Genomic DNA, 27,134 nt, shown 5'->3' with positions numbered 1-27,134 from the left:
CGAAACCTGTAACCCTTTAACCACTTAATAACTACAGATACACCTTTATATGGTGCTTATTATGCAGACTTATTGAAGCTTGCCGTGTTTTCACGGTGGGGTTAGAACAAGCTTCAGTGCCTCCTGTGCAGGAAAATAACTGTTGTATTATTTATCCTACAAGTTGAACACTAAAAGTAAAAGCCATAATTGTGGTATTTTCTTAATCTTGTTAATATGCCTCCCAAAAAAGAGGATAGAAAGTTATCAAAAATGGTACATATTTTTAAATGGTGCCAATAAAAAGTTGTCCTCTAAATATTAGCATGAAAAAATTATACAAAAAACTGTATACATTTGGTATCGCTGTAATCCTACTGACCCACATAATAAGGCTTTATCTTCTTTTTACCATACATAGAGCAGTGAAAATTTAAAATGCAAAAAATTTATATCAAATTCACATTTTTTCCATTCAACGAGCATAAAAGGAGGTAATAACAAATAAGATATATGAACCCAATATGGTGGGGTTATAAATTACTACTAGACCTCGTGGCTTTGTGGACAGAAAAAAAGTTATGTCACTTGGAAGGTGACAATGGAAAAACAAAAAGAAATTGCTTTGATATTAAGGCCCCAGTGGCATGCAAGGGAAAGAGGCTAATGATAATTTGTACGTGTGTTTTTGTTTTTAAGTGAGTTGCCAAACTATGATCTAGTTATGCCTGCCCTCCTGAAACATGGAATTAAAGAACTTCCTCAGCACTGTAAACTTACTCCAGGTAATAATCCTTCTTATTTCCCGTTGTATCCTTTTGTAGTTCAGTAGGAAGCACCAATGTTTGTTTAATTTTTCAGGTGTGCCTTTAAAGCCGATGTTGGCGCACCCTACCAAGGGTGTAGGTGAAGTATTAAAAAGGTTTGAAGAAGCTGCTTTTACATGTGAATATAAGTATGATGGAGAGCGTGCCCAGGTATTAAAATAATTGTTTAATAAAGCTAACAGCATGTTAAATAAATACTACAAAACAGCTACTACATGTTTTGTTATTCATGGAGTAACACTCAATAAATCATGCATACATTTACCTTTCATAGATTCATATATTAGAGAATGGTGAAGTACATATCTACAGCAGGAACCAAGAAAATAACACTACAAAATATCCGGATATAGTCAGCAGGATTCCACAGGTAATCCTTTTCTAAAAATGATCTAAACTCCCTGATTCAACTCGAGAAAATGAAAATGTTGTGGCTGTCAGAATGTGGGCGATAGAAGAAAAATTGCCAAACTATTTGTATTGGGTGGTTGGAAGAACAATCTGTCAGCTAAATGACATTTGTTCGGGCATAAGTTAAAGTACCGTATTTTTCGCAGTATAAGAGGCACTTTTTCTTCCCCAAAACTGGGGGGGGGGGGGAGTTGGTGCGTCTTATACGGCGAATACACACACCTATCGCGGCATTCCCTGCGGCCATCAACGGCCGGGACCCGCGGCTAATACAGGACATCACCGATCGCGGTGATGCCCTATATTAACCCTTCAGACGCGGCGATCAAAGCTGACCGCCGTGTCTGAAGGGAAAGTGACACTAACCCGGCTGCTCAGTTGGGCTGTTCGGGACCGCCACGGTGAAATCGCGGCGTCCCGAACAGCTTACAGGACATCGGGAGAGACCTTACCTGCCTCCTCGGTGTCTGCTCCGTGCCGGGATCCCCTGCATGGCCGGCGCTCTCCTTCAACGTAATCACGCACGCCGTCCCGTCATCCAATAGGAGCGGCGTGCGTAGCGACGTGATGACTGCGACGGAGAGCGTGGATCCCGGAGTAGAAGACGTCCGGAACGTTGGTAACACCACGGGGACGTGGCGACAGCGATGGAGCGACATCCAGGGCAGCGGTGACGGGTCCAGAGCGGCTGGGACACGTGAGTACTACCTCCTATTCAGTGGTCTTCAACCTGCGGACCTCCATATGTTGCAAAACTACAACTCCCAGCATGCCCAGACAGCGAACGGCTGTCCGGGCATGCTGGGAGTTGTAGTTTTGCAACATCTGGAGGTCCGCAGGTTGAAGATCACTGTTGGGTTCAGAATCTTTTTTTTTTTTTCTTCTAGATTTTGCACCTTTAAAATTGGGTGCGTCTTATATGCCGGTACGTCCTATAGGGCGAAAAATACGGTGTATGGTCACCTTTTTAGATATATACCTTTTTAAGAGTACCTATTATTCTAAAACAAAAAATGCTAATTTCTCCTTAGATCTCCTTACCCTTCTGTGACGTCTACATTTTCTCTCTATACTTTTGAACAGTTTTTCTTAACTATGCTTTGAGCCAAGTGGGTGCTTGAGAGACTTTAGCAGTGCTCCCCCAGCCCCCTCTTATAGCTTACATTCTCATTGCTGCAGCCACTCCCTCTTTACTAGATATGTAGTCTGTCTGTTTATGCTGTTCAATGAATATGATGCTTTGTTACTAAAGGCAGTGTTAAAAAGAGACTATAAGCTATTGCCTCATAGCTTCTTGATAAGTCTGTTATCACTGTGGAACATTATGAGGAGGGCATGATCTTTTATTTATTGGTTACTGTGAAGTGTATATTGTGGAGCTCTGCATCATCATAGTATCATCCCTTCAGCTATCTTTAACTCCTTAAGGACCAAGCATTTTTCAGTTTTTGCACTTTTGTTTTTTCCTCCTTACATTTAAAAAATCATAACCCTTTTAATTTTTCACCTAAAAATCCATAATATGGCGGGTTTTTTTTTTTGCGCCACCAATTCTATTTTGTAATATCAGTCATTTTACCCAAAAATCTACAGCGAAACGGGGAAAAAAATCATTGTGCAACAAAATTGTAGAAAAACCATTTTGTAAAACTTGGGGGCTTCCGTTTATATGCAATACATTTTTCGTTAAAAATGACACCTTATCTTTATTCTTTAGGTCCATTCGATTAAAATGTTATCCTACTTATATAAGTTTGATATTGTCGTACTTCTGGAAAAAATCTTAATTACATACACGAAAATGTATACGTTTAAAATGGTCGTTTTCTGACTCCTATAACTTTTTTATTTTTCCACGAATGGGGTGGAATGAGGGCTTTTTTATGGTTCAAAAAGTAACCAAAAATACGCTATTTCGCACTATGGAATTTTTTTGCAGTATGCTATTGACCGTGCGGTTAAATTAATCCATATATTTTTGTGGTTCGGACATTTACACACGTGGCAATACCACATATGTTTGTTTTTATTTTTATTTACACACTTTTTTCCCATTGCCATGACGGCACCACCTGAGAGAGGGACTCCGCCCCTAGGGACAGGAAACCTTGGAGAATAAAAAGAAGTCCTCTCCTATCCATCCTCAGTGGTTTCTTGTCCCTATGGGAAGCCTGGAGAGGAGCCCCTGTCTCAAGTGGGGCTCTATGACGTTAAATGACTAAGGAATTCCTTTGTGCCCCTCGGTGTAGGAGGTTTTAGGATCCCTTATGAGCCCTTGTTGGGGTTTTTAGCAAAGCTCACATTTTTTCTTCTAGTTCAAAATCTCCACATCTCCCGCCCTTTCCCCCCCCCCCCCCCCCGTCCCTCCCCCCCCCCCTCCCCCACTCTCCTCCATCGGCAGCCAGTGGTTAAACTTTCAAATCCTTATGACTGCCGCCGCTGGTATGCTGGTGGGTTGCGGCCATGTGCGGCGGGGAATGGGGGCTTCCCGGCGTCTGAGCGTGGACGGCTGCGAGATGGCTGCATGGGGGGCGGAGGTTAGCATAGTCACTGCATAGCAAGTGAGGATGCGAGAGGAAGCCGGAGGTCAAAGGGCGGCGGGTGTGATGTCACACGCTGGGCCTCCAGCGCTCAGGAGGCGGCAGATTTAAATGAAGCTCTTTTCTGCCATTCTTCCTCCTGTGGTGAGCTGGCCAGTAATTCACACCTGTCCAGCATTGGAGTGGGTTTATTTTCCAGTGTTTGCAGCATGAGCAACAGCGGTGACAACCCAAGGCGTATTCCATCTGACTCATCTGCAAAGACGCCATCTAAATCTACGGTACTGGCGGTTTCTGAGTGAGTGTATTTTTTGTATGTTTAAAACTTCTTTTCTAAATAGTGGTCTTTTTGGTTATTTTCAGCACGGTGATGATACACCTAGGAAATCTTCCAAAATAAAATAAAATGTAACGTGTAAAGAAATACTACCTCCTGAATATGGAAAAGCTTCATGTGAGTCTTGTATTAATAAGCTGATTACTTTGGAGGTTCCAGCCTTAGTTCCGTCTCTTCTGGCACAAATGCAGGATCTTATTAGAAAGGAGATCCGATCATCCATTTAGAATTTAACAGCAGCTGCTAATTCTGTAGTCATTGATTCTGCACCTTTTCCCTCTGCTTCAAATGTTATTACTACTCCAGTGGCCTTAACTCAATCTGATTCTGAAGAAGAGGGTATTATTGTGCCAGATGGGTCGGACTCAGGAGAGGAGTCAGAGGAAGAGTCCACAGGGAAAGCATTTTTTTCTTCCTTTGAGGACACCAATCAGTTAGTAAAGGCTGTACGTTCCGCTCTAAATATGGAAGAGCCCAAGGAACCAAGGTCAATTCAAGATATTATGTTTGAGAGTCTTGAGTCTAAAAAATGCAGGGTATTCCCTATACAAAATTATCTCTAAAGTTATTCTTAAGGAATGGGAGAACCCTGACAAAAATACTTTTTTTTTACCTAAAGCTTTAAAGAGAATATATCGATTTGCTTACACTGAAACTAAAACTTGGGACCACCCTCCAAAAATTGATGTCTGTTTCCAACATCTCAAAAGGGATCTCTTCCCTTTGAAGACCTTGGGATCCTTAAGGATCCAATAGATAAAATAATGGGTATGTTTCTTAAAAGAACATTGGAAGCTTCAGGAGCAGCTTTAAAGCCTAATGTAGGAGGAACTTCTGTGGCCAGATCTGTTTTAATTTGGCTAGATCAGTTAGCCTCTAACATCCAAAATAAAGTACCAAGGGAACAGCTCTGGTCTTCCATTCCCAGTATCCGTAAGGGAGTAGCCTTCTTAGCTGACTCCACCTCAGACACTCTAAGGCTATCTGCCCATGCTGGGGCACTATCAAATTCAGCTAGAAGGGCTTTGTGGTTAAAAAAATTGGCCAGGTGAGGTATCCTCAAAAAAATTATGTGCCATCCCCTGTGAAGGAAAGAAGTTGTTTGGATCTGTTCTTTCTGATATACTTGAAAAGCAAGGGTTTCCTTTTTTACTTTGGGTACAGACGTAACCAGTCCTTTCGGTCCAGGGGGAGAGGTCAATCCAGGCACATGAAATTCTCCAAAAAGAACAGTGGCCTCATGTTTAACCCCCAGACCTCCTCAAAAAAGCCAGGTTCTCAATGATGGGGTCCTGCGAGTGGGTGGCAGACTACAAAGTTTCTGTCCAGCATGGCAAAAGATAGTGAGCAGTTCCCAGGTTCTGGACATCATTCAGAAAGGTCTGTGCTGGGAGTTTTGCAGTCTTCCACCCACTCACTTTGAAATAACCAAAAGTCCTTTGGAGTCAATAGGTCAGATCTCATTACAACAAGAGGTTCTTCTGTTAATAGAAAAAGGGGTTCTAGTACCGGTCAGGAGTGTCAGGGATTTTATTCCACACTATTCCTGGTGAAGAAAAAACCCAATAACATATTTCGGGTAATTATAAATCTAAAACCTCTAAACAGATTTTAAAAATACCAAAGATTCAAAATGGAAATTCTGAGATCAACTGTAAGGATCTTCACAAAAGTTGTATGGAGATGGCAGCACACATAAGGGAGGAAGAGGGAATCTTCATTCTATATCTGGATGATTTTCTACTGGTGGCGGCCTCAGCTTCAAAGGTACAGTCTTTAGTTTCTCGCACCTTACAAATTACAGAAAAACTGGGCTGGCTGGTCAATTGGGAGAAATAGTCTCCTTCCACAAAACAACAAAAAGCGTTCTTGGGCATTATTTTGGATTCTGTACAGGAGAAATCCTTCCTTCCCCAGAGTAAAAATGATCAAATCATAAATTTTGAGGAAGAAGTTATGAGTTCCACTCAGATTACCATTAGGAAAGGGATGTATGTATTAGGTTTGTTTACAGCCTCGTTTCCTGCCGTGCCCTGGGCGCAATTTCATTCTCGCTGCCTTCAGGCTGAGCTTCTAAAAGTTTGGAATGGGTCACCTGAAGATCTTAATAGGTGTTTTATTCTGTCTCCTGAAACTCTCTCTCCTTTGGTGGCAGGACAGGAAAAACTTATCAAGGGCGTTAGATTGGAGTATTATGCACCTCACTATTGTTACTACTGATGCTAGTCCTTAAGGTTGGGGTAGCCAAAATTTTCAGGGGCCCTGGGAATCTTCTTGAGAATGTGAGAACTCTAACTTATAAAGAATTGCTGGCAGTCCTTCGTGCTCTGCAGACAGTTGGACACACTATCTTTCAGAAAGATGTTAAAATTCTTTCAGATAATTCAACTGTTGTGGCCCTTATAAATAGACATGGTACAACTAAGAGCTCTCATCTTCTTATTTCTCTCTCTTCCCAGGTCCTCTCCTATGCAGAAAAAAACCTAGCATCAATATCAGCGGTTCATCTAAAGGGCTCCCTAAACACCAGGGCAGACTGTCTGAGCAGACATTGGCGCCTAAACAAGGACATATTCAGGAAAATTTGTGTACTTTGGGAATACCCTCAGATAGATCTCTTTGCCACCAGAGAGAATCGCCAAGTGAAGCAGTTTCTCTCCCTGCCCCCCTCAGAGAACCCTACAGCAGTGGATGCACTGTCCCAGTATTGGAAGTGGAGTCTGAGCTATGCCTTCCCTTCACTAGCATTAATACCGCGAGTTCTAAAAAATATTCGGGATGACAGGGCGAGGGTCATTCTCATAGCTTCATTCTAACCCCACAGGGCATGGTTCTCCTGCCTTCAGGAGATGTCATAAACAGACCCCTGGGTCTTACCGGAACAGCCGGATCCTTTGTTTCAGGGTCCTATATTCCATCCAGATACTCACCGTCTGCACCTAACTGCATGGAATTTGAAAGGGTAGTTCTGAGAAGCAAAGGTTTATCTGATTCAGTCATCTCTACATTACAATCAAGTAAGCCTGTGACCTCGGCAATCTACTTCAAGATCTAGAAGGCTTACTTAAAATTTTGTAAACTCGTCTTTGGTGGACTTTGACAAACTCAATATCGCATCAATCCTGGATTTTCTTCAGAAAGGTTTAGAAAAAGGACTTAAATTAGCTACACTCAAAGTACAAGTATCAGCCCTAGGATCTTTGTTCACTCGGTCTATAGCTAGACATCCATGGATTATAAAATTCTTTAAGGCAACCAAAAAACTCCAGATTCCAAAAATCCCTAAAACTCCTCCTTGGGATTTAACTTTAGTTCTCAACATGTTATGTGGTGAACCATTTGAACCAGTTTCTTCTATTTCCATCAGAATCCATACTTTGAAGACTGCTCTCCTTGTAGCTGTTACCTCTGCTCGTAGAGTAGGTGAAATAGCTAATTTTTCTTGCCTTGAACCACAAACAGGGATGCTGGTTGATAGCAACCGGGACCCCGCATATACGAAGCGTGCTCAGCTTCTGTGCGCGCTTCACAGATCGGGAGCCGGCCACGCACGTATATATACGTCCGTGGTCGTTTAGGGGTTAATGTTATGACACAATAAAAGTTACATTTTAAGGGAGGAAATTGAATATGGGTTTTTGTGAATTCAGGCTGCAGCCATGGAGTTTTTTTTTTAAATATATTGTCCCCTTACTCACCTAGTTAGGATGTTTGTGGTTGATTGACACAGAAAGGTATTCCATCATACAACATAATTATGGAGATTTATCAAATCCTGTGTAGAGGAAAAGTTAACTAGTTGCCCATATCGACCAATCAGATCACTTTTCATTTTTGAGAGGCCCTTTTAAAAATGAAAGAAGCAATCAACTTTTTCTCTGCACAGGTTTTGATAAATTTCCCCCAATATGTGTCACAGAATATTGTTCTGTTCAGCTGTTCATAATAACTTGTAAAGCAGTAGTTATGAATGCAAGTTGTATATTGTGATACCTAAAATAAAACGTAACTTTCCAATGTATTTCATTAGCAGATTCCTCCTCCTTTCTTAGTTACAGAATTATTAACATCTCTGCTGCACATTCCACACTTTGTATGGACAAACATATGGCTTTAAGAGGGTATTCTGCCCCTAGACATGTTATCCCCTATCCAAAGGATATGCGATAACATGTCTGATCCCAGGGGGCCCGGCCACTAGGACCCCTCACGATCTCCGGGCAGGCGGTGCAGCGTTCATAAACAGGAAAGTCTGGGGCTTCTGTGTTTGTGACGTCACACTAAGCCCCCTCCATTCATGTCTATGGGAGGAGGGGGGTGACTGCTGTGTTCTATCCATGAACGTCGCAGCGCCAGCCTGGAGATCGCGGGGGGTCCCAGTGGCCAGATACCCGCCCCACGGGTATTTCCTATTCTTTGGCTAGGGAATGACATGTCTATGGGTGGAGTACCCCTTTAACCCCTCCAGGACGCAGGGAGTACAGGTAAGCCCTTGCTTCCTGGTTCTTAAAGACTCAGGAAGTACCTGTACTCCCTGGTCCCGTTACTGCCATTTAAAGCGTTGTCACGAGCGGAGAACGCTTTTAACCCAGTGGGTCCCGACTGCTATCAGCAGCCAAGACCCAGGGTTAATGCCGGACATTGAGGCTGAAACCTTAAAATGATATTGAAAGCATCCCAGCAGCTCTGCGGAGCTAATCGGAAATGTGAATAAGCTAGTAAAAGCTCGGGCTGGCTCCTTACAGGACAGTGCACTCAGCCTATCACTGCGACTGCAGTGACTGCAAAGTGACATTGAGCCTAAGAAGCAGGGAGTCAAGCAGCGCTGGAGGAACGGAACACAGATATGGCGCAAAATGAGAACATAGGAAGGTGAGTTCATGTTTGTTTTAGGTTTTTTTTTCTTTTTTTGCAGCCCGGGCACAGGAAAATGTTTTGCGCTGCATTTCTCCTTTAAAGGTGAAAATGGGCTTAAGGCTATTAAGGGGTTTAGGCTATCAAGTGAGGAGGGGGCATTCCTTAAGTAGTTCCTAACAGATGCCTGTCACCTTAGTCTGTAACAGCGGAATTGTAATTTAAATTTGTTTTGCATTTCACCCCAAATGAACATGTATGTCAGTTAAATGCTAAATTTTATGCATTACAAAAGAGACCTCGTAGAAAGAATGTCTGGTCATGCAAAAGACAGACTCATATACCACAATATCCACAAGAACAAGAAACACGTAAAACAGCGCACTCCCATGTAAGGTATATATCAAATAAATCTTTTTATTAATACATATATCAAAAAGACAGACAAGATCATTAAAAACACTTAAAAAGGCCAAAAAGCAGCCAAAGCACAAAACGGGGTGAGCCCCCTCGACAGGGCACCCAGGGCACCTGCCTATTACAATACATCAATAACATCACTATGATATACACATAAACAGCCACATAGTAATATATTCATCTGAACAGCCCATATACAGCCTGTGATATCATGTGGTATAAATATAAGATGACACAGGAAAGCCAATGGAGGAGTTACCAGGCAGGTGCCCCCCTAAAGACCCCACGCGTTCCGTTACCCCTGAGGAAGTTGCCGACGGGCAACGGAACGCGTGGGGTCTTTAGGGGGACACCTGCCTGGTAACTCCTCTATTGGTCGTCCTGTGTCATCCTAGCATATTTATACCACATGATATCACAGGTTGTATATGGGCTGTTCAGATGAATATATTACTATGTGGCTGTTTATGTGTATATCATAGTGACGATATTGATGTATTGTAATAGGCAGGTGCCCTGTCGAGGGGGCTCATCCCGTTTTGTGCTTTGGCTGCTTTTTGGCCTTTTTAAGTGTTTTTAATGATCTTGTCTGTCTTTTTGATATATGTATTAATAAAAAGATTTATTTGATCTATACCTTACATGGGAGTGCGCTGTTTTACGTGTTTCTTGTTCTTCTGGATATTGTTATATTTGATACGTATAGCAGCACCCCTTTTTCTGATTGATTGTTCCTGAGCCCGCTCTTACTTTTGTGGTTGTAGACTCATATACCAGCCTCAGCACAAAAGTAAACACGTTATTGCCGTAATGCTGGAAAGCAAACTCCTAAAGGGTTAATCTGTACTGTATGCATGTAATGGTAACCATGAATGCTTAATTTAGTTTTTTCTTTAAATTTTTATTTAAATGTTTTTACCTAAAAACATAGGGTTTTTCTTTTTTACTAGTGCTTTCATGTTTGTTTGTTTTTTCATCTATTTTTCAATGTTAGGTGAAGAAAAACACTGTGAAATCTTGTATCTTTGATTCAGAAGCTGTTGCTTGGGACCCTCTAAAAAAGCAAATACAGCCATTTCAGGTTCTGACTACACGGAAAAGAAAGGTTTGTGTAGTTTATTTTAAAGGAATGTATAAATTTTGTAATGCTAATACATCATTCATTGGCCGCTCTGTACATAAAAAATTGAAGGGAAAGAAGGATTTGCAAAGCAACTCTCTTAATGCCATCTTTTCCAGGTAGCATTCCATTTGTAGTCAGTGTTTCACTTGAACCAACTTCCTGGTCGAGTGACACTGACCTTAAAGGGGTACTCCACCTCAAACATCTTATCCCCTATCTAAAGGATAGGGGATAAGATGTTAGATCGCGGGGGTCCCGCCGCTGGGGACACCCGCAATCTCCGGCGTGGCACCCAGTCATTCGACGCATGGAGCAAACTCCGCTCCATGCCCGATGACTGGCGATGCGGCCGCCATGCCTTCTACATTCACTTCTATGGAAGGAGGCGTGATGGCTAGGACATAGCCGTCACGCCTCCTCCCATAGAGGTGAATGGAGGGGGCGTGGTGTGACGTCACATGGAGATTGCCGGCATGGAGATTGCGGGGGATAAGATGTTTGAGGCGGAGTACCCCTTTAAATGGGCACTGTCAGATACAAAAACTTTTAATATGTTGTAAAGCATGCAAAACCAATAGGTTCTGCAATTGCTTTAATTCACTGGCTTTTTCAGTATGAAATACTGAAAATTTTCTAAACAACTGCCCCCCTGCCTGCTTTGACACATACTAGTCCTGCTCTGTCCGTGCATCATCACCTATGTCATGGACACTCTTCCTTGATTGACAGCTGAAAGCGCAGGGCTCACAGCTGGAGGAAAAATCCTCCCACTGCCAGCTTGTGTACCGCTACTGCAGTGTTTCTCATTTCCAGTCCTCAGGGCCCCCTAACAGGTCATGTTTTCCGGATTTCCTAAGTCTTTCACAGGTGACATAATTATGGTCAGTGAATCAGGCATTGCCACAATTATATCACCTGTGAAAGACTAAGGAAATGCAGAAAACATGACCTGTTAGGGGGCCCTGAGGACTGGAATTGAGAAACACTGCGCTACTGTCAGTGAGGACATGCTGGGAGTTGTAGTTTTGCTAATGCTAAGGGAGATGTGAGCGGACAGCATACTGAGGGAGGGGGCAGAGACCTGCAGTGTTGCCACGCCCCCTCCCTTTGAGAGGAATTCAGATTAGTGAGCTAAATTAACCCCTTAAGGACCAAGCCCATTTTCACCTTAAGGACCAGAGCGTTTTTTTGCACATCTGACCGCTGTCACTTTAAGCATTAATAACTCTGGGATGCTTTTACTTATGAATTTGATTCCGAGATTGTTTTTTCGTGACATATTCTACTTTAACATAGCGGGAAGGGGTTAAAAGTGTAGTAATATAAATAAAGGTGCTAGACACATAAAAATTAGATGTGCATGGTCAGGATTAGGTACTGAGTGATATATTAAAAATACTTTAATACTTTTTTTCTGTTGGCTCTGACTGGTACGCTTTTAAGGAAAACCTACCTGGAAAAGGTGGCATGAAAGAGCTGTTTTTCATATCTATTTTCTCAGAATTCCCAGTGGAACATCAATGGCCTTACAATGCTTGATAAGTCATTGACACTTCTAAAAGAGAAACCTTACCCCTTTGGACCTAGGAAACCAAATTATTAAATGCATCAGAGATCCATTTTAATTCTTTTAACCACTTGTGAACTTCTTAAAACATCTGATTGGTCCATATGTTTCTGCAAAAACGATGTACCTACAGGAGGTGCAGGCTGGCTGTCAGAGATGGCCAGACTCCCCATAGAGAGGGCAAAGATGATTTATTACTATTGCTGCGTTCCATATTGCTGTATATTCCACATTCATTGAGCACCGTTTGTTTATGAAGCAAAAAAGCTGCTAACTGCTGCAGTCCCAGCCCAGTTACAAGGGAAAACGGGGTAAAAAAAAATGTTCAACACTTTACACCCCTACATAACATTGATTGTTTTGTCACTTTAATTCCAAAAATCTATGAATGAATCAAATCCAACTTGTTTCAACTACTCCAAAATGATTCCAATAAAAATTACAGCTCACTCTAGCACCATAGATGGTAAAATGAATAAATATAGGGGTCAAATTCTAGTGATAGAAAGCAGTAGGTTTTTTATTTTAAAATTAGGTTGTAGGTGTAGTGACTTAAAGAATAAAAGAAGTACCGTAAGTTTTCCACTAGACAAATGCCTTAAAAAAAAAAACTAATCACCCCTCCCCAGTTTGCAGAATTGTGTCTGAGTGGCTATTCATATTGCATTAAAAAGTACATCCCACCTTTAATAAAAATGTCATACCTTATGCAGTATCATATCATAGTATTATAACTTTAATCTTGGTTACATAGGGCAATCTCCCAGCAGAAGAAAGTAGGAGTTTCCCAGCAGGCATGATATCACTGAAGCCTGCAGGGGGACCACTTCTGCCCTTACATTGTTGCAGTGCTGTCATAATCGTTCATTTCTAATAATAATTTGTTTTCCCTTAGTCCTAACAGAAGCACAGATGGGGTATTCCACCCCCCGCGAACTGGTAGGACAGATGGAAAATGAATGACCAATAAATTAAATAATTCCTAATACACACCCACATAGCCCTGTATAATGTAGAGGGTCACCCTCAGTTCCTTGTGTAGTAACAAGAAGATAATGGGGGAAAATGCTTAATATTTACTAATAAAAAATTTATAAAAGGGAGGGAAAGTTGTGCTACTGTTAGGACTAAGGGAAAACAAATTATCGGCAGAAATTAACAATTCCCTTATATCCTAACCAGTAGCAGAGATGGGGATATGGCAAGCAGAATACCTTATGAGGAAGGGCCTGGTGGCAGATAATACTGTCCGCCTAAAAGATGAGTAATCGGCAACTCTACTATCAAGTCTGTAGTGGGTGATAAAGGTGGAGAGAGAACTCCAGGGTCCAGCCTTGCATATATGTTCTAAAGGAACTAAACTCCTTTCTGCAAAGGAGGTTGATACAGACCTGGTTGAATGAGCTCTTACAAACTCAGGAGGCTCCACACCGTGTGATACCATAGCTTCACGAATGGTATCTTCAACCTATTGACTGATGGAAGGTTTTGAAGCTTTGTGACCCTTCAAGGTCCCTGCAAAAAGAATTAAAAGATTTTCATCCTTTCTGAACTCCTTAGTTCTATCTAGGTAGACCCGGAGACCTTTTGATGCAGGCCTCTTCCTTCATTAGTGGATGGACATGGAGCCAGGACCGGAAGAAATATTACTTGATTTATATTCTGAAAGGATGGCACCTTGGGGATAAAAGATGCATAAATCTTAATAAAACCGTATCTGGCAAAAATATGGTATACGGTTCAAATGCTGAAAGCGCTTGCAGTTCCCCAATCCTCTTGGCAGATGCTATGCCTAATAAAAAGGTTGTCTTCAAAGTGATGAACTTCATGTCCTTATCCCCCATAGGCTCAAGAGGTTTTAATTTTGAGGCACCCCTCAAAAACCTTTTGATTAGCGGGTCTTAAGATAGAGACCTATTAACATAAGCAGATATGGCCGATACCTGGACCTTTAGGGTAGGAGGAGACAAGGTCTTGTCTAGTCCATCTATGAGAAAGCAGAGAATGGTAGAGACAGCTCAATTTCATCCAGAAACTTGCTTCCTGGAGCACCAAGATTGGAAAGTCATCCAGATTCTTGTATAGGCTCTATTTGTTGAATCCACCCTAGAATGCAAGAGAGTAATCAAGACCGCACTAGAAAGCCCTTCTAACTGTGGAAGGGACTTATCACCCTCCAGGCTGTCATTTTGAACATTTGAAGATTCGAGCAGCTGAGAGTGTCCCCTGACACTAGTGATTGCTCTGGGGGAAGCCTCCAGTATTGCCCCTGATTCATCTGAATGAGTTGGGTGAACCATACTCTTCTGGGCCAAAATGGTATTATGGCTATGACTGATGCTTTGTCTTGCTTGATTTTGATCAATACCCTTGGGATCAAGGAAATTGGAGGGACGATGTAGGCCAACCTGAACCGCCAAAGGATTGAGAGAGCATTCATTGCCACTGAGTTGTCTAACATGTAAAGGGAGCAGAACCTATCCAACTTGGTGTTGAACCTTGTTGCCACGAGGTCTATCTTTGGCACACCCCACCTGAGCGTTATTTGCTGGAATATGTCTGGGTGGAGAGACCACTCTCGGGTTAGAAGTCCTCTGCTCAGGTGGTCGGCTATCATATTGAGGGATCCCCTAATATGTACAGCTGACAGATGGGTGAGGTTCCTCTCTGCCCAATCCAAGATCAGACCCACCTCTCTGAGGAGGCTTTGTGATCAAGTGCCTCCCTGCTTGTTGATATACTTTACAACAGTCATGCTGTTTGATTGAATCTTTACTGCTTTTTCTTGAAGAGAACCGAAGTGAAGCAATGCTAGCCTGATTGCTCGAATCTCCAGGAGATTGGATGTTATCAGTCTCTCCTGAGGAGACCAACAACTTTGCACTGTCAGATCCTGGAGATGTGCTCTCCAACCTACAAGGGGATGCGGCAGTAGTAAGTATGATCCAAGAGGGTTGGATCAGGGACTTTGTCTTCTAGGTGAGACCACCATCTGAGAGAAGATCAGGTTACATAAGACAGGGAGTGAAACTTGTTCAGGCCTGATGGCCGGTGATTCCAAGCGGCAATAACCTCTGAAGAGGGTGTAGATGACAGAGAGCCCAAGGAACCGCATCCACTGTAGCGGACAAGTCCCAACATCCACATTAGTGCGAATGGAGTCTCTCCAGGGTACTGAAAGAAATTTGAGCAGATTCTTGAACCAGAGATTTATCTCAGGAGTGAGGTAGTCATTAAGACGGAGTCAACTATGAACGTGAGAAACCTCACTGACATTGCTGGGAGGAAATTGGACTTGGCCCATTTGACTATCCAACCCAGCTGGTGAAGAAAGGACACAGCTAGCTGAAGATGTTGGGACAGGATCGTTTGAGATGGAGCTCTGACTATCCAGTTGTCCAGGTAAGAAACAATGCTGAGCCTCTGGAACCTTAGGGCAGCTACTACTACTGCTACCACAACTTTTTAGTTAATGTGTGTGGGGTGGAAGAAATTTCCAAACGGGAGGGCTACAAACTGGAGAGGTTTTAGAACTCCCCCCTACCTGGGCAGTGTTCCTTAAATATTTCCTGGAAGCAGGATGAATGGGAATATGGAGGTAAGCATCCTTTTAGTCCAGGGTAGCCAGGTAATCCCCTGGCGAGATGAGGTTGACCAGATTAAATAGTTTCCATACAAAAGCGTTTGTGCTTTACGTACTGATTTGAAGAATCTCAGAGTTATAATCATCCGCCAGTCTCCCATCACTTTGGGAACTAGGAAGACTGGAGAATAGATGCCTTCCGCCCATTCTGTTAGAGGAACTTCCTCTAAAGCACCCTTCTGGATATACTCCAGAATATAGGTTTCCAGCACAGACTGCTTGGCTGGAGGAAGAAACCTTGTCTCCACATACCGGAACAGACTCGAGATCTATTAAATAGCCATCTGTAATTATTCTCAGGACCCAAGAAAGGAGATACCATATTTTTGTCAAACTCCGCTGACGCACTTCCGCCAAGGGGATTGCGGAGAAGACATGTGCCCGAGTACAGAGACCTGAACACCTAGCCAGGGGAATCGGAACCTCAATAGTCCCAAAAGAAAGAAGGCAGTTACACAAACTGCTAAGGAGTATTTTAACCCTTAAGGCTTAGCACATAAGGGGGGTGGGGGGAGGGGAGGTAAAAATGAATAAGGCAAATAATGCCAATGGTCAATGAAAAAAGACAAAAATGAAACTAAAATAAAATGTATATGGAACCACCTCCCAACAGAAAGGCAGGGGTCACCATCTGTCCCACACACAAGGGACTGAGGGTGACCCTCTCCTTTATACAGGGTTATGTGGATGTGTATTACTAATTATTTCATTTAAAGGTCGTTACATTTTCATTTGTCCTACCAGTTCACAGGGGGTGGAATACCCCATCTGTGCGACTGGTTAGGACGTAAGGGAAATAGAAGACCTCAAGCTCTGTTTATGTTTCAGTGAGGCTCTATGCATGTTTCAGTGAGGCTCTATGCATGTTTCAGTGAGGCTCTATGCATGTTTCAGTGAGGCTCTATGCATGTTTCAGTGAGGCTCTATGCATGTTTCAGTGAGGCTCTATGCATGTTTCAGTGAGGCTCTATGCATGTTTCAGTGAGGCTCTATGCACGTTTCAGTGAGGCTCTATGCACGTTTCAATGAGGCTCTATGCATGTTTCCATTCCCCTTATTACTCTGGTTGCCCATCTTTGAACCCTCTCCAGCTCCACTATATCTTTCTTGTAGACTGGTGTCCAGTACTGTACACAGTATCCCATGTGTGTTCTGACTAGTGATTTGTACAGTGGCAGCATTATTTCCTTGTTGTGCGCACCCCATGATTTTATTTGCCTTGGCAGCAGCTGCCTGACACTGGTCGCTACAGCTTTTTCGTGAAATATTCTACTTTGATAGTGGTAAAATTTTGTTGATAATTACATAATTTCTTTCGTAAATTTTATGAAAAATTTTGCATTTTTTTTAACTTTGAAACTCTTTGTTTATAAGGAAAATGGACATCCCACATAAATGAGATATTGATTCACAAATACAATATGTCTACTTTTATATTTGCATCATAAAGTTGACATGTTTTTACTTTTGGAAGACATCAGAGGAAATTTTAAATTTTTTCACAACATTTTCAAAATCAGAATTTTTCAGGGACTAGTCCAGTTTTGAAGGGGATTTGAGGGGCATTAGAAATACCCCATAAATGACCCCATTATTAAAACTGCAACCCCTCAAAGTATGATTTCTTTTACACTCGCATGCTCTTGTAGACCCAGTTTTTGAATTTTTACAAGGGGTAAAACGAGAGAAATCACCCCAAAATTTGTAACCCAATTTCTCTTGAGTAAGGAAATATCCCATATGTTTATGTCAATTGCTCTGTGGGTGCACAAGAGAAGGGAAGGAGTGACAATGGGATTTTGGAGAGGTGAGTTTTTCTGAAATGGTTTTTGGAGGCATGTAACATTTAGGAAGCCCCTATGGTGCCAGAACAGCCCCCCCCCCCAAAAAAAAAAACACATGGCAAACCATTTTGGAAACTACACCCCTCAAGGAACATAACGGGGTACAGTGAGATTTAGCACAATTTCTTCTGAGTATGAAAATACCCAATGTGTGGACGTCAAGTGCTCTGCTGGCGCACTACAATGCTGAGGAGAGAAGGAGCACCATTGAGCTTTTGGAGAGAGAATTTGGTTGGAATAGAAGTCGGGGGCCTTGTGTGTTTACAAAGACCCCCGTGGTGCCAGAACAGTGCACCCCCTCCCACATGTGACCCCATTTTGGAAACTACACCCCTCACAGAATTTAATAAGGGGTGCAGTGAGCATTTACACCCCACTGGCATTTAACAGGTCTTTGGAACAGTGGGTTGAGCAAATGAAAAATTACATTCATTTTCACGGACCACGGTTCCAAAAATCTGTCAGACATGTGTGGTAAATGCTCACTGTACCCCTTATAACATTCCGTGAGGGGTGTAGTTTCCAAAATGGGGTCACATGTGGGTAGTTATATTTTTGCGTTTGTCAGAACTGCTGTAATATCAGCCACCCCTGTGCAAATCGACAATTTAGGCCTCAAATGTACATAGTGAAAATAATGAAGAGGATGGAAGGCACTCTCGAATGCAACAGGTCTGGTCACAGGATACAATATTGGCCAACGGGCCGTTTCACGCACGCCTGTGCTTAATCATGACATATCCCAGAAACCTCTGTTTCCACCTTCATATGCTCTAAAATTCACGCAACTTTATTGACAATAAACAAAAAAAATTTAATATATATATATATACTAGAACACATACAAAAAATTGATTAAAAACCTGTTTAAGAGAACTATCAGGTGGAAAACTTATCTGCACCAAATGTATTGAAATAAAGCACACTGGATACAATTTTTTTTCTTAAAATCTTTTTAGGCTTCATAAACTTTTGGTATCGCCTTATGCGAGGAACCTATATAAATCTATAAAGACGTATTAATCTACAATTATAGTTGATAGTTGACAACTTTGTATAGAAGGATATTGTATAGAAGGATATTGCAAGCCCACTGCCACCAATGCTTAATTGAGATATGATAGCTATCACCCCCCAACATATCAAATGGGCTATTCCATTTGGACAGATGGTGAGGCTAAGACGCATCAATACCAGTGATGCGGTTTTTCTTGCACAGGCTCAGGATCTGTGTGAGCGTCTTAAAAGAAGAGGCTATCCAAAAGGAATATTAGTACAAGCTCTGACTAGAGCATTATCCTTATCCCGTGAGGAGCTACTTTCAAAACAGCCTAAAGAAAGAATCAGGTATTCAATTCTAAAAAAAAGCCCCTAGCAACAGTGATCATGTTAAAAAGATGTTTTCTTTTTCATTCGACTATAGCCCGATGCATAATACCATTTGCAGTGCTGTATTAAAAAATTGGCATATTATACAAAATGCCGATTTATTTAAGGGTATAGTGGCAGACCGTCCAGTTATATCATTTAGAAGAATAAAAAATATACATGATATTTTAGTAAAAAACAGATTTAGGAAATTAGGTGATAAAGACTCAAGAAGCAACTACCGCAGGGTAATTTCAGATGCGTTCATTGTAACTACTGTCAACATTTGTACAACGCAAAGAATGTAAGGTTGGGGGGAGAACAAATGATCATTCACGATTTTATTAAATGCAAAACTAATTTTGTTGTTTATTCGCTGACATGCAGTTGCAATTTTATTACATAGGCAAGACCATCAGACCCATGTATGTCCGCTTCAGGGAACATATAGGATCCCTAAAAACAGGAGTGGGAAGTACGCGATTTATCAACCATATGAGTGAGGTACATAATAACCAAATAAGTTGGTTGGGTTAGTAGTCCAAAAAATCCCGGACAGAGGGAATGATAGGAACAGGTTGTCACTACAGAAAGAGACAGAATTTATTTTACGTACAGAAGCATTAGGGGTCTTAGGCTTAAATACAAAGTGACTTGAGCATGTTTCCCCCTAATTATTATCAACAATTTTTTGTAGATTAATACGTCTTTATAGATTTATATAGGTTCCTCGCATAAGGTGATAACGAAAGTTTATGAAGCCTAAAAAAAATTTTAAGAAAAAAATTGTATCCAGTGTGATTTATTTCAATACATTTGGTTCAGATAAGTTTTCCACCTGATAGTTCTCTTACACAGGTTTTTAATAAATGTTTTGTATATGTGTTCTAGTATATATATATATATATATTAAATTTTTTATATAATAATATATAATATATATTATATATTATATAATAATATTTTTTTGTCAAAGTTTAGTGAATTTTGGTGCATATAAGGTGGAAACAGAGGTTTCTGGGATAGGGCGTGATTAAGCGCAGACCTAAAAAAAATGCTGTTTCATTCGAGAGTGCCTCCCGTCCTCTTCATTATTTGAATATTGGATCTATTTTTCCGTCGGACTGAGCACCAGGACGAGCACAGCTAAGCCTTGACTCCGTCGTGTTGGGAGCAGTTCACACCAGTCACGGTTCTTTGGTAGGAGGCAGTGCTGACACCCCTCTTTTTCTCTATTGTTGGATTGAAATGTACATAGTGCGCTCTCACTCTGGGGCTTGTTGTGCGTCCGCAGAGCATTTTACGCACACATATGGGGTATTTCCCGACTCAGAAGAAATTGCGTTACAAATTTGGGGGGTCTTTTTTTTTCTTTTACCTCTTGTGAAAATAAAAAGTATGTGGCAACACCAGCATGTTAGTGTAAAAAAATGTAGGCTGGTGTAGACCCCAACTTTTCCTTTTCATAAGGGGTAAAAGGAGAAAAAGCCCCCAAAAATTTTTTACACAATTTTTCCGAGTACGGAAATACCCCATATGTGGCCCTAAACTGTTTCATTGAAATACGACAGGGCTCCAAAATGAGAGCGCGCCATGCACGTTTGAGGACTAAATTAGGGATTGTATATGGGTGGACATAGGGGTATTCTACGCCAGTGATTCCCAAACAGGGTGCCTCCAGCTGTTGCTAAACTCCCAGCATGCCTGGACAGTCAGTGGTGTATAATTAGTGTTTTACCCTTTATTATGTGTTAGTGTAGTGTTTTTAGGGTACATTCACATGGACGGGGGTTTACCGTTAGTTTACCGCTAGGAGATTGCGCTGCTGTGGAAAATTTGCCACTCAAACTTGAAGCAGGAAACTCACTGTAAACCCACCCGTGTGATTGTACCCTGTACGTTCACATGGGGGGGCCCAACCTCCAGCTGTTTCAAAACTACAACTCCCAGCATGTACTGACACTGTGCATGCTGGGAGTTGTACTTTTGCAATAGCTGGAGGCACACTGGTTGGAAAACATTCAGGTAAGTTCTGTTACCTAACTCAGTATTTTCCAACCAGTGTGCCTCCAACTGTTGCAAAACTACAACTCCCAGCATGTACTGTTCGCTGAAGGGCATGCTGGGAGTTGTAGTTATACAACAGCTGGAGGTCCGCAACTCCCAGCATGGCGAGACAGCCGTTTGCTGTTTGTGCATGCTGGGAGTTGTAGTTTTGCAAGATTTAGAGGGCCACGGTTTAGAAACCACTACACAGTGATCTCCAAACTGTGGCCCTCCAGATGTCAGCTGTCTGGGCATGCGGAGATTTGTAGTTTTGCAACATCTGGAGGGCTACAGTTTAGAGACCACTGTATAGGACCCCCTTGGGCATTTGCATGGGATGCCTGCTGATAGATATCAGCAGTCATCCCAGTCCCTGCTCGGCGGGGACCGAAATTCCCACAGGCGTACAGGTACACCCTGGGTCCTTAAGGGGTTAAAATATTTTTTAAAGTCTCTAATTTAGTGTCAGTATTCTTGTTTTTGAGGACATTATCCAAATTTATATTGTTAAGGGCTTCTCTGAGTTGATCAAACTTTGCCTTCCTAAAGTTCATTGTTTTTGTGGCCCCTCGAGAGGTGGGTGGACCGGATTACAATGCGGTACCACTTCCCCGGATCCACGGTCTGATTTTGGAGATACTCATTGTATTAGCCAGCATTGCTTTTCTGGAAATGGCCTGCTTTGCCCAATGGAGGGGGGACGCCAGATACCCAGCTCTCCTGCCTCCAGCCACTCTGCAACAATATGCCTGCCCACCTTATGAATATTCAAGGTAGCCTGCCCATGTAAGTGCAAGGTGGGCTGGAATACCTGTGTAGAGGAGTTATGGGCAGAGAAGCTGGGTGTACTGGGTCCCTTTTCCATTGTGCAAATGCTGTCACTTTCAGATTAGCAAAACATTTTAATACACCTTCTATCTCAAGAACTGGACCACAGGTCCAGGTAAATAATAAATAATTGTAATCCAGGTTCATCAGCCCTATAACTCTGTGTATTCGATTAAGTGCAGGTAAACCTGAAGTCAGTTTCCCTTTAAAAAGTACAAATTACTCCGTAAAAAAAAAAAAAAAAAAAAAAGCAGGGGAGGAATTAAACCACAAATCGTGTGCGTGTGTGTGTATGTATATATGTATATATATGTATATGTGTGGGAATAAATAGCTGTGTAATATAAATGGACAAGTGCCACAGGGCTGTGTCTATATAAAGCACTACATGGGGAGACTGCACCCTGCAAACAATGAAGCGAATATGGTGCAATGAATAAAGAAAATGGGAGGAAGCCGTAAAAGTTCCTATACTCACAGTGGACTAGGCTAGTTTCTGAGTAATATTAAAAGCAATAAACTATTTGCTATGTTCAAATAATGTATATTAATGCAGATAAATTGTAATGCAGATTCAGTTGATGCCATAAGCAAAGTCCAGCAGAGTCCACCGTCTGTAACTTCCAGCAGCTGCATAATACAGTCATGGTTGTAAATGTTGGCACCCCTGAATTTTTTCAAGAAAATAAAGTATTTCTCACAGAAAAGAATTGCAGTAACACATGTTTTGCTATACACATGTTTAGTCCCTTTGTGTGTGTTGGAACTAAACCAAAAAAGGGAGGAAAAGCAAATTGGGCATAATGTCACACCAAACTCCAAAAATGGTCTGGACAAAATTATTGGCACCCTTTCAAAATTGTGGATAAATAAAATAGTTTCAAACATGTGATGCTCCTTTAAACTCATCTGGGGCAAGTAACAGGTGTGGGCAATATAAAAAGGAGAGAAGTTCACTTAGTCTTTGCATTTTATGTCTGTGTGTGCCATCCAAAGCATGGACAACAGAAAGAGGAGAATAGAAATGTCTGAATTGTGGAAAAATATCAACAATCTCAAGGTTACAAGTCCATCTCCAGAGATCTAGATTTGCCTTTCTCCACAGTGCACAACATTTTCAAGAAGTTTGCAACCCATGGCACTGTAGCTAATCTCCCTGGGTGTAGAAGGAAGAGAAAAATTGATGAAAGGTGTCAACGCAGGATAGTCCGGATGGCCCCAAACAAGTTCCAAAGATATTCAAGCTGTCCTATAGGCTCAGGGAGCATCAATGTCAGTGCAAACTATCAATCAACATTTAAATGAAATTAAATGAAATGCTATGGCAGGAGACCCAGGAGGACCAAACTGCTGACACAGAGACATAAAAAAGACTGACTACATTTTGCTATAATAAACTTGAGTAAGCCAAAATCCTTCTGGGAAAACGTATTGTGGACAGACGAGACCAAGATAAAGCTTTTTGGTAAAAGCACATCATTCTACTGTTTACCGAAAACGGAATGAGGCCTACAAGAACACAGTACCTACAGTGAAATATGGTGGAGGTTCATTATGTTTTGGGGTTGTTTTGCTGCCTCAGGCACTGGGTGCCTTGAATGTGTGCAATGCATCATGAAATCTGAGGATTGCCAGTGGGTTTTGGGTCGCACTGTACAGCCCAGTGTCAGAAAGCTGGGTTTGCGTCCAAGATCTTGGGTCTTCTAGCAGGACAATTACCCCAAACATATGTCAAAAAGCACCCAGAAATGGATGGCAACAAAGCGCTGGAGAGTTCTGAAGTGGCCAGCAATGAGTCCAGATCTAAATCCCATTGAACACTGGTAAAGAGATCTTAGAATTTCTGTTGGGAAAAGGTGCCCTTCCAATAAGAGACCTGGAGCAGTTTGCAAAGGAAGAGTGGTCCAACATTCCGGCTGAGAGGTGTAAGAAGCTTATTGATGGTTACAGGAAGCGACTGATTTCAGTTATTTTATCCAAAGGGTGTGCAACCAAATATTAAGTTAAGGGTGCCAATATTTTTGTCCAGCGCATTTTTGCAGTTTGGTGTGACATTATGTCCAATTAGCTTTTTTTCCTCCCTTTTTTGGTTTAGTTCCAATACACACAAAGGGAATAAACGTGTATAGCAAAATGTGTCCAATTAGCTTTTTTTTCCTCCCTTTTTTGGTTTAGTTCCAAGACACACAAAGGGAATAAACGTGTGTATAGCAAAACATGTGTTACTGCAATCCTTTGTCTGCGAGAGAGACTTCATTTTCTTGAAGAATTTCAGGGGTGCCAACATTTACGGCCATGACTGTATGTGTGAATTAAAAATATGACAACAACCCTAAAAAAAAAAAAAAAAGTCTATATCCAATATAAAATTCTTTGTTAAAGGGGTTTATCCACCATAAGGTGGTTTTAGTACGTATATGGCAGGCAGTAATGGACATGCTTAGGAAGAATCTGCTCTTGTCTTGGAATTAAATGGCTATGTCATGAGATTACCATAACACTGTGGCTAGCTTTTTGTGAACTGGTATTTCCTGTTTGACCTTTTCTTTGATTACAAATCTCATAATTCCATTTTCCTCCCTCCCACACATCAGCCACCCCACCCATTGAAACATAAATAAGTTGCATCCATTCAAAAGACCTGTGGTTTTCAATCAGGGTGCCTACAGCTGTTGCATTAGTTGCAGATTTATCTCTCTCACACCAAGCGATCGCTCCACCCATTGAAGCAGACAGGCTCCCTGTCATCAGTTGATTAGTGATTCAGGTCTCGGCTGAATTGCAACCTGGGAAAACATACACACATACAGCTACAGACTCTATATTATGAACTACACTAACTTTACAGCCCCTGTAGCCAAATGAAAAAAAAATCCTGGAATACCCCTTTAAGTTTAAAACCTATATACAGTGCACCTTCCCACTTTAAAAATACATTTTGAAAAATAAAAAAAAAGACTGTCAAGAAAGATCAACTTATACCATGACCATATGCATGAATAGCTAGGTTGGTGCACACCACCACCAATCAGAAGCAGCAGCATTGGGAAGGAGGAGTATGGTTGTGTTTCTTCCACTCCCCCAACCCCCCAGCCTGTGCACAATTATTGCTAAAAAAAAAACTCCCCTGAATACCCCTTCAATATAGTTAACATCTAGTGAGTCCCAGTTTTCTCCTGTGGCCCTTTCAGAAGGCGGTGTTTTCATATGACAATACACAAATATTTCTAAATCATTCTTTCATAGCAGTAGACTGTACACTGGCCTTTTTCTCATATCCAGAACATTTTTACTAGGCTACAAAATTTGAAAGACAGACTTTTTTATACACTGCAGTCACTACTGTTTTTACATGTTTGCATTATTAACTTTGAGTACCTGTCATTAGGAAAAACTTTTGATCGGTGAGAGTGTTCAGATCTCCGCCAATCAGGAGAACGAGCCAGGAGAAGTCTGCACTTCCGCTCACTCCTCTCTCTGCCTCTGTTTCATGTGATCGAAAGTTCATAGACTTACATGGCAAGTTTGTCTCCATCACGTGACATGGAGTCGGGAGAGAACACACTAAGCGCAAACCTCTCCTGGCTCATTCTTTTGATCGGTGGAGGTCTGAACACTCAGACCCCCATCGATCCAAACTTTTGAAATGTCGCTAGGACATGAAAACAACTTAACTGCCGATTTGTTAAGCCCAACCACTCCTGACCACTGCATTTAGACTGGTATTCCTTTCTTAACCATGATAGTCTGGGATGGGAATACCCTTGTGTTTATTGTGAAGATCTGTCTTTGCTTTGCTTTATTCTACATTTATCGTGTTATTAACTATTTTAGGATGTTGAAGCTTCTGACATAAAAGTCCAAGTATGTGTGTATGCTTTTGACATGCTTTATCTGAATGGAGAGGTAAGTTATTTATATCTATTCATGTTTGCTTTAAGGTTTAGTATGAAAAACAAGATGTAATTGGAATTTAAATGCCAATTTCCCTCCCCCCATCTATTGACCTTAAATCATACACAAAATATTCACTATAAGGCTTGACTAAAATAAACAAATTTGCAAACTGTGTTTTTGTTTGTGTCATGAATATGTTTTATATACTTGAAAAGGGGGGAAAAGTGTTTGTTTATAGAGGCTTAAAACGGATGCTGCTTTATGACATATAGCATAATCAGTTTTCCATTGACTTTCAGAATAAAAAAATGAATATTGTATTTTTTTTTGTGTGTGCCGTACACAATAGTGTAGTTGACTAAGTTTTAGTATGCAACAAAATTAAACTTACTGTAAGGAAACCTGTGTCAAAAATTCAGTGTTCGCCCAGCTTAAGTAACACTCACCCGTTAAAGTGTCAGGCTATTCCAAAGTACACTTAGCTATCGGAATAAAGTATAAGGTGCAAGCTGAGTTGGGTTCTGCTGTTCCTTTCACTTTACAGTGAGCTAAACTACAGTAACCCGGTGCCACCATATAGAAATCCTATGTTAAGAAAGCAAAATTAGATGTTTCAACTAAGGTTGGTGATTTTTTAGGAATTCTTTTCTATTTTGGTGTGAAGGCCAATTTTCCTTTAAAAGCAAAAAAGGCAGCCTGCACTCTTAAATTATCTTTGACAGTACACATAGTGAAACAGTCATAGTACATGCTCAAAAATGGTAGTTTCTTTTATGCAAATTCAAAATGGCAATCAATATGGATGTGCTTTGTGGTGTCTGCCACTATAAAATGAATGATGCCAGTATGTCTGTAAATAAGAGATACATACTAACCTTCGCGGGGCTAAACTAAGTGTAATGCTCTTGTAAATCTACTATCTGTATTTTCCATAAAATAATCCTGGAACAACTTTACTTAGAATTGTGTGTTGTGCCATTCCTCTGGTATTTCTCCTGGAAGTATGAGTAAATGAACAGCTGGAAGTTTCCATTCCCCAACAAAATCAAGTGTTCCTACAGAGAAAGGGTTTTTCATTAGTTTTACAAATTTTTATACAGAGTGAGACCAGCACTGTGGTGTCCCTGCCAGAAGGGCTGCAATTATGTGAAGTTCACACTACCGCATCGAATGACGCACAATGTATATGCAGCATTTCTGGGGGCAAATTTAATGATTAGTAAAAAATTGTTTAATTTTTTACCTCAAACCCAGTCTGTTTAATAATAATAATAATAATTTTATTTATATAGCGCCTACAGATTCCGCAGCGCTTACAACTATGGGGTTTAACCCCTTAAGGATGCAGGGTTTTTCCGTTTTTGCATTTTCATTTTTTCCCTTATCACCTTCTAAAAATCATAACGCTTTTAATTTTGCACATAAAATTCCATATTATGGCTTATTTTTT

The 27,134-nt window shown here is 41.3% G+C and overlaps 1 protein-coding gene across 6 annotated transcripts in view; it reads left to right on the top strand.

Annotated features, from left to right (window-relative positions):
* The window catches only part of LIG1 (DNA ligase 1), a 268,524-nt gene that overhangs the window by 199,010 nt on the left and 42,380 nt on the right, over positions 1-27,134 (top strand). For all 6 annotated transcript variants that reach the window (XM_056541820.1, XM_056541819.1, XM_056541822.1 and 3 more), the window contains exons 16-20: positions 679-764; positions 841-956; positions 1,081-1,176; positions 10,363-10,473; positions 25,622-25,693. In XM_056541820.1, the coding sequence (XP_056397795.1) occupies positions 679-764; positions 841-956; positions 1,081-1,176; positions 10,363-10,473; positions 25,622-25,693 (481 nt within the window). The remainder of the gene's footprint in view (positions 1-678; positions 765-840; positions 957-1,080; positions 1,177-10,362; positions 10,474-25,621; positions 25,694-27,134) is intronic.

Source organism: Hyla sarda, chromosome 10 (genome assembly GCF_029499605.1).
Source record: "Hyla sarda isolate aHylSar1 chromosome 10, aHylSar1.hap1, whole genome shotgun sequence".
NCBI lineage: Eukaryota > Metazoa > Chordata > Amphibia > Anura > Hylidae > Hyla > Hyla sarda.
The sequence above is the reverse complement of the archived record's forward strand: the minus strand, read 5'-3'. Positions and strand labels throughout refer to the sequence as shown.